The 8,690-nt window shown below is 23.9% G+C and overlaps 1 protein-coding gene across 3 annotated transcripts in view; it reads left to right on the plus strand.

The window, feature by feature from the left end:
• LOC122513113 (G protein-coupled receptor kinase 5) overlaps positions 1–5,555 on the plus strand; it is a 668,663-nt gene extending 663,108 nt beyond the window's left edge. For all 3 annotated transcript variants that reach the window (XM_043629370.1, XM_043629369.1, XM_043629371.1), the window contains 2 exons: positions 1,075–1,203; positions 4,246–5,555. In XM_043629370.1, coding sequence (XP_043485305.1) covers positions 1,075–1,203; positions 4,246–4,341 — 225 coding nt within the window. In that variant the 3' untranslated portion in view covers positions 4,342–5,555. The remainder of the gene's footprint in view (positions 1–1,074; positions 1,204–4,245) is intronic.
• The last annotated feature ends 3,135 nt before the right edge of the window (positions 5,556–8,690 follow it).

The following is an 8,690-nucleotide window of genomic DNA, read 5'->3' on the forward strand; positions in this document are numbered from 1 at the left end:
CAGTCGCTGGGTAAAGGACATTATGGAGAAAAGTGGCATCGATACATTATCTTACTCTGGATACAGCGTAAAACACGCTTCTGTTTCGTCTGCAAAAAGAAAGGGAGTAAACGTTGAAGTAATTAGACAGACTGCAGGCTGGTCTGAAAAATCCAATACCTTCGGGAAATTCTATAACCGCCCTTTGCGCGATACTGAAAATAATTTTTTAAGTTCTGTTCTTAACATTTCAAAATAAATCTTTGTCATACTTTCGATGTAACCTCTATTGTTAAATTTGCAATATAAACAATTGCACTCCAATTCAAATCGCCTTCTATCTTTAAACAACTACAATTGATCTAGAGGACGAGATCACGTAGCATAATTCAACGATTAAACAAACTTACCTGTAAGTGATGTTCAATCGAGATTATGCAAGTAGATCTCGTCCGAATAGATCACTCCCACCCTCCCCAAGATACCCTTAGCGATTTGAAAAATTAAGCGTAATGGCGATAAAGCGACGCACTCGACGGGACGCCCTCTAGAGATGAGAAATGGCGCGAGCTTTAAAATAATTGTGATAAGGATCAAGCAACTAGCGTTACTACAATTGATCTATTCGGACGAGATCTACTTGCATAATCTCGATTGAACATCACTTACAGGTAAGTTTGTTTAATCGTTGAATTTTTCTCTATTATAATATCATAAGTATTATATATCTCAATTAAATAATTTTCTGACAATTATTTTTTGTTTAGTTTTTTGGATAATTTTCTCTTTGATAATAATTTTACAAGCAGAAAAAATGCACGTAAATAAAAAAGGTGATGAAAACTAGAAGTCGTATAACTTTCGAAGAAGTTAAACAAATTTTATCCTCTGTTGAATAAAAAAGATGCAGGTCTCTCGTTTGAGTATCGTGAAGCGCTTGCCTTTGATTTCTGATAGGAATTTAAGAAGTTTCAAACGACGAATAAAGTCAATCTTTTTTTTTCTTCTTATTTTCTTTTTTTATAAAACCCTATCCACTTGCCGTGTGTAATGTGGTTGCATAATTCTTAATTTTTTTTCTCATCTTTTTTTCAGATGATAGAGACGGAGTGTTTCAAGGAACTTAACGTACTTGGTTTAAACAATGCACCCACTCTTGATTTACTGATAAACCATTCTCCACCCAATAATGAGAATAGAGGCTGCTTCCCCTTTAGGAGAAAGGTAATTAAAACTTTTGAAAATGATTTTCTTCGCCACACCTTTCATCAAACTCTTAGTTACTCACATCAAATGCAATTTAAACGGAAAATTGAATTTGGAAAAAAAGAACTTTTTATGCATGGCAAAATTTCTCTCTGATAAATTGTGATTATAATAATGAAGAAAAAGGAAAGAGAAAAAAATGCTAAACGAGAAATATTTTCAAAGTTGAGAAGATATTTTCATATTTTATAATATTTATTTCTTTATTTCTTTAATCTGATAAATTTTTTTTTATTCTGCTTTTTGAAATTCTACTAAATGAAAATTTGCTTCAATAAAAATATTGTCTTTTCTAAGAATTTGAATAGACAAAAATGATAAAAATTCTAATAGATAGAAATTTCCTTTCCATGAACATTCATTTCAATAAAATTTCTACTAAAAGAAAATTCACTTGATTAAAAAATTGTTTATAAGAAAAATTTATAAATAAAAATTGTTTAAAATATTCGAATAATTAGAAAATCATTTAAATAAAATTTCTATTTCATGAAAATTCTGTTTAATATTAATTCTACCAACTGAAAATTTTATTAATTATAAATTGTACTAAATGAAAATTACCTGATAGGTATTATTTGTTCTATGTTCGAAGGTAATTAAATTTTTTACCAGAATTTCTATAGTGGTAATTAAATGCTGAATAGCTATTCCATTATATGTCACTCAATGTCCTTGCTGGCTATTTGTACTTTAATTTTAAAGTTGAAATGTTGAGAAAAGCTTATTTCAACAGTTGACAAAATTCAATTAAGTTAATTTACAATTTTCTTTAAATATGTAATTAATTTAACTGTAAATATTTATTCTATCTACTTTTTTTAGTTGGTAGGCTAATAATTCACATTATTTATCTTAATTTTACAATGAAAATAATTCAACATTTGAATTATTTTTCAGTAGAAATTGCATTTATTAATGTATAATAATTATAATTATAAATTAAAAATTATTAATATATAGATTTAATATTATTAATATAAATTTATAATTATTATTCTAAATTTAATATTACTAAAGTTAAAAACTTTATTAATAAAAATTATATACTTCTATTATCGAAAATTTGTTGCTTTATTGTATTCATATTTAATAGAATTTCTTTTCAAGCGAACTTTTATAGAACTGATTCTCTAGTTTAATAAATTTTCATTTGACATCATTTCCAATGAAGAGAAATTAATTGGATGGAATTATTTACTATTTATTGAGAATATGGTATCTTTTTTTTAATATCACAATTTTTATCTATCCGAATGTTCATATCGAAAACATTTTTAATAGAATTTTTATCGAATCGGATGCAATTTATTTTATTAAACCTTTTTTTTCTTTTTTTAATTCTTAATAAGTTGAAAGCCAAATAAAAAAAGAATTATTGAAATATTTTTTAATAAATTATTAAAAAATTGTAATAAAATCTTTTTATTAAATTTTTAATTTAATATTATTATTTGCAATAGCAATTGTAGAAATTAAATTATATTTACTACAATTTTCATAAATTTTCTCGAAAAAATTTAATTATTTTCAAAAAATTCCAATAACAATTTCATTTTGTAATTTCAAATCAATTTAATAACAATTTTGAAACAAAAGTCAATTATTTTTATAAATACATAGTAAAGTTCTTTGCAGGACTTCATTTATTTTCAATTCAATTTTCATAAAATTAATCAAAATAATTCAATTATTTTTAAAAATTATGAAAAAATTCTTTATAAGAATTAAATTATTTTTAAATCGATTAAAATAACATTTTTGGGAAGAATGCAATTATTCTAAAAAGTTAAAAGAATACTTCGCAGAAACTGAATTATTTTCAATACAATTTTAATTAAATTACTCATAAATAGTAAAATTTTTTGCAGGATTTCATTTGTTTTCACTGCAATTTTCATAAATTTTCTCTAAAGAATTTAATTATTGTCAAAAATTTTAACAAAATTCTTTATACGAATTCAATTACTTGTGAAGAATTCAAATATTGTTAAAAATTTTGATAAATTTCTTTAGAACAATTAAATTTTTTTCAATGCAATTTTAATAATTTTTTCAAAAAATTTAATATTTTTTTAAAAATTTTAATAAAGTTTTTTAAAATAATTTAATATGATCAAAAATTTTTATAAACTTCTATGCAAGAATTAAATTATTTCAGTTTTATAATAATAAAAGTTCCAGGAATGATAAAATTTTGTTAACAAAAATGTTATTTCTTAAAATTAAAAAAAAATTCACCACAAAATTATAGAAAATAAAATAATTTTTGAATTTTTCTTGCAAAAATAGTGTCAAAAAACTTATTCTATAAATCTGAATTGTAAAAAATTTGGACTATTGAGCATAGAAATTATATGGCATTTCTAAAAATTATTTTTATAATTCTACATAGAACGAGACATTAAAGTAAATAAGGTGCAATTTTTCTTATAGAATAAATAACATTTATTTTTGATTAATAAAGAGTAGTTTTTCTACAATAATTTATAAGTACCTAACTATTTAGAATTTAATGTTAAAGAATGTTTTAGAATGTTAAAATAAATTTACAAATTAAATTATGATTTTTAATTAAAAACAATATTTGTTATTATTAAAGTTTAAAAACATTTAATAAGAAAAGTTATAAAAAAATTAGGAAACAAAAATGCAAAAAAAACAACTAACTTCCAAATGCGAACAGATTTCTGAAAAAAAAGATTATTAATATAAGAAAGAAGAGTTTCTTTTTTTAATTTTGAATAAATTGAAGGTCAAGTTAAAAAACATAATTTTTAAAATAATTTACTGAAAACTGCCAAATAAATCTTTTTATTTAATTTTATTATTAATATCCTAGGTAAATAAATAAATTACATAAAATAAATACGTGATATGAATTTTATTTTATAGCAATTATTTTTTTCATAAAGAATAAATTTAATGAATTATTTTGAAAAAATTACGTAGAAATGAATTGACAAATGTTAATAAAATTTTGCAATTTTTTTTCCTTAGAAGAAACAGAGTGCACGCACAAGACAGATGCCAATAATGGAGCCCTATTTACTAGAATGGTTAGAGAATCTGCATTGTGAAATGCCTGCCAGCTGATCCAGAATGGAATCTGGAATTTTAAGCACATCGACAATGACGATGCATCGTTCGGGAATAATTCGTCGTTTTATCGCAATAATACAACGATATTTTCGCGAGAGCACACAGCAAGTGATGGACGATCCATACGATATGTACTGTATGTCGTCTACAATTTAGACAATTGTTTGGGACTGAGATGGGATATTCGTCTCAAGTTGAACGACATTTTTTTGGGGCAAAGGCAACTTAATTATTATTCAATTTCATCAAATGCGAGATTCTTATTTTTCCCTCATTTTCTCTATGAGAATTATTTTCATTCTCCACGTCTTATATTTCTATTTTTCCGGTGAAAGTTCAAGTTTAATGCGAATGAGAAAAGTTTTTATTTCCTTTTTTTTCGGGGGGAATTTTTTTAAAAATATTTTTATCATTATCCAAAGAGTCTTTGTGTTTTTTTTTCTTCAAAATTTCTATTTTTCTAAAAAAAATTTTTTTGTTTTTTTGGAGAGAGAGAGACCTTTTTTCTTTTTTTCTTGAAATCAAGGTGGAAATTCCTTGAAATTCTAATCCGTTGGGTTTAATGCTATACTCAATGAAATCAAAGATCTGAGCACAAAATAGTCATTTTGCCGAAAGAAGATCGGCGTTAATGAAACGAAGTTTAGTCCTAGGGTTTATTTTAATTTTTTTTTTTTTAGTGAGGAAATACATTTTTATTAGGCAATCGTACCTAGATCATTTGCATACGCTTAGTTAGGGACTAGAATCATTGTAACAGTACTTTCCGCGAAAAGACAAAAGAGACAAAAAAAACTTGAGTCGTGTGGTTAAGGGGGAGAAATTAATAAAATATATTGGACTGAAAAAGTTCCTATTTCTTTTTTTTGCACAAAAAAATATCGGCATTTTGATAAAGAAAAAATTTCGGAAATAGAAAATACAAAATTTTGTCACAATCCTTTGAAATACGAAATAGCACAAATGGTACAATTTTGTATGAATTGGCAGGATATGTATTCATACAGTTTTCCTTTTTAAAGCGTATTTTCGTGATATTTTTTTAAGAAAGAATATTTTTAACGTGCTTATTTTTTTTAAATTGAAAACAAATACTTTTTATTCTCATACTCTTGTATTGTTGATGAAACTTTTTTGATAAAAACATGGTTTTACATTTTACAAAAGAAATATTCAATGATATTTTTTTGTTTTTAAATAAGTACCTTAAGACAATGAAGGGGATTTTTTATATACCGATTTTAATTTTTAGAATTTACCGCAAGCTTTTCATGTCACTTCAGAGATTTTGTCAAAAGTTAATATCCACAGAAATTTTAAAACTACAAAAAGTTCTTTATTATTGAGAGGAAATAAATAGAATTTTCATCTTTTCTCAAATTATTAAATATGAAAATAGTTTCACTTCAATTGTAAAATTTTCTCTTTCCAAAAATTGATAATAATTTAATACAAATTGAAAAATTAAATTATGGTAGGTAAATGTGGGTATTATCGAGGAATTTTGTACACGTCATACATCCAAGTGGTTTAAAAATTATAAATAAATGTTTATGGCTTTGTTTTTTTTTAAATGAATATTTAAGCTTTCTTTTCTTTAAAAAAAAATTGCCAATGTTATAGAAAATAGTTTTAATCGTTAAATAAATGATTAAATAGAAGACTCCTTTGCTTGTAATTTCGCGGGACTTGTAATGGCTTGAGGGTATTTTCGCGTGTCAAATATCGCGGATGAGTGTATTATCGCGTGGTAAATATCGCGGATAATTTATTTATTGCTTTTTGGATTTTTGTAATAGTTACTTAATTATAATGTAGTAAATGTAAAAAATTAAAAGGAATAATAATATAGTTTTTAAAAATATAAATATAAATATCGCAAGAACTTGAATTAAAGAAAATTTTAAGCATTATAATAAATGGACGAATTCAATAGTAAACTAGTATCACAAGAAGAAAGATATATAATTAATTAGTTTTATTATAATAACTTAATTAGTCTCAGAATATAAAATAATACTCTGATAAAATATTCTAAAGCAATTATTATCAAATATTTCTAACGTATAGTCAATTCTCATTTGACACTTTTGCTCCTTTTTTATAGCTATTAAAATTTTTTTCCTTAAATATACAGATCTCACTTACTTTAATTTTTTTATCTTTTTCATTACTCTTTATTTTTTTGCTTGTATTTTGTAACTGTTATAAGATTTACTAAAATTCTGAACGTTCAAATAAACGAAATTTTTATTGTGTCTAAATGTGTTTAACAGTTACTGTGCAAAGTGGAGAAACAATGTTAATTCAACATTTATTTAGTTGAAAATTAATTTTTTGTTTATATACATACAAAGTACTTTTATTAAAATATAAATTAAAACAAGCAAAAATAATATCGGCTATAATTTTAACGTTTTAAACTTTAGAGACACACTGCTAACCTTACTTTCAAGGGTTATGATAGGAGCCGCGAAAATACCCACATGTTAAAAAAAAGATGTTTCCATTATCGTGACTGTAAATATTTAATAAAAATCAATTTTTTTTAACTAAACAAATTTTTTTTATGAAGAATAACAATAAATTTACCAAAATATAAAAAGAGAATCATCTCTTAGAGTTTTATAGAACATAAAAACAATAATTTTTGACACCACTGTAGAGTTGAATCTCAAACCAAGGTGAGCCATTTTGAACTTTTTTCAGACAACATATTTTAAAACATTTTTAATAAATTGATTAATAGAAAAATAATCAAAAATATGATGCATATTATAATGTCTTAGTTGTCAGGTTCAAGGAGTGATTTTTTAGTGTCAAAAATTTTTTATATTATTTGAAATATTCATTAAAATATAAAATACCGCGATAATACCCACACTCGCGACAATACCCACTTAAGAAAATAGAATCAACTCAAATTTCCTTTTAATAGAAAATATAATTTAAAATGCAGTTTTTGAATACAAACATTTTATACAATTTTTAATTTGTACTTCAATGACAGATGTAGTAAATATTTTTTATTTTAAATTTTATTGTAAAAGAACATTTTCACAAAAAAGTACAAATATTTTCAAATTATTTTCAAACATTTAACATTTGACAAAATCAAGAAATTCTTATGAAAAGACAAAATTTTCCAATTTTTCTACCTAAATTTTACATGAAATTTTTTAATTCAATTTTACATCAAAATTGACATTACAATTTACCAGAGAAAAAAAATTGAAAGTTGTAATCTATGAAATGCAGGATTCTTTTTTAAAACATTACTGAAAAAAATAAAAGACAAGAATCGATAAGAATTTTTTTACTTTGTAATCGACAAATTAAAATGGAAATGGGTGTGAAAATCTTGAGAGAGTTTATTTTTGAAGAAATAGAAAGTTTTATTTTATTTTATTTTTAATTTTTTTTTCAATTTTAAACGAAATTTTTATTTTTTTACGACCACTGTGGCCAATAAATGTTCACGAGTGTGATTTTTTTCAATTATCTCCGAAATCCGTGGCCAGTTTAAATATATATAAATATATATTTAATTGATAAAATACACATGTTCGATGCGAGAGACTCGTGTCTAGCGCGATATTTAATAATATTATTAATTAATTAATTAATTAAAATACACAAAGAATGAGAAGAGTGGCTGTTTCTACTCAAATTCGGCGCTCTTTTGCGCTATTCGCTCATTATTCGTACGATATAAATGTATTTCATGGGAAAATTTTATTTATTAGTGCGCAGAAAAATAAATCGATTTGAAACAAAATAATTTCCACAGAGAGTATTTGAAGAGATTTTCTTCTTCTTTAATTTTTCCAATATTAATTGATTTGTCAACAATATTTTTTTTTATATTTTATTCTAAGCAGTGGAGAATATATTCAAATTTCACTGAATAACATAGTTTCGAAAATAGCCCGCCAATTTGAAAAATTTAATATTCAAAAAAATTTGTTTCGCAATATGGAAAAAATTAACAAATATTCTGAATTTTTTCTATTTTCATTGTATATAATTTAATTATATATAATTCAATAAGTCAGAGAGATTGTAAATTAATTTTTACAACACGACAGGAAGTAAAATTAGAAAATTATACCTTCGTCACGTGACCCTTTAGCGGTAATTTTTTGTACTAATTTTGTAGTCTCGCTTTTATTTCCTACCGTGTTTTTCAATTTCTTAAACTTTATTGAAAAAAATCAGAATATTAGGTATTTATTTCAATTTTGCTAGTACATAATATTACTACAAGCCCTGGATTCAAAAAAATGCAAAATTTTCGACTTCTCTTTTAAGTATTGCAACAAAATAAATTATTTTTTAATAAT

This window comes from Leptopilina heterotoma, unplaced genomic scaffold (assembly GCF_015476425.1).
Source record: "Leptopilina heterotoma isolate Lh14 unplaced genomic scaffold, ASM1547642v1 Lhet_134, whole genome shotgun sequence".
Classification (NCBI taxonomy): Eukaryota; Metazoa; Arthropoda; class Insecta; order Hymenoptera; family Figitidae; genus Leptopilina; species Leptopilina heterotoma.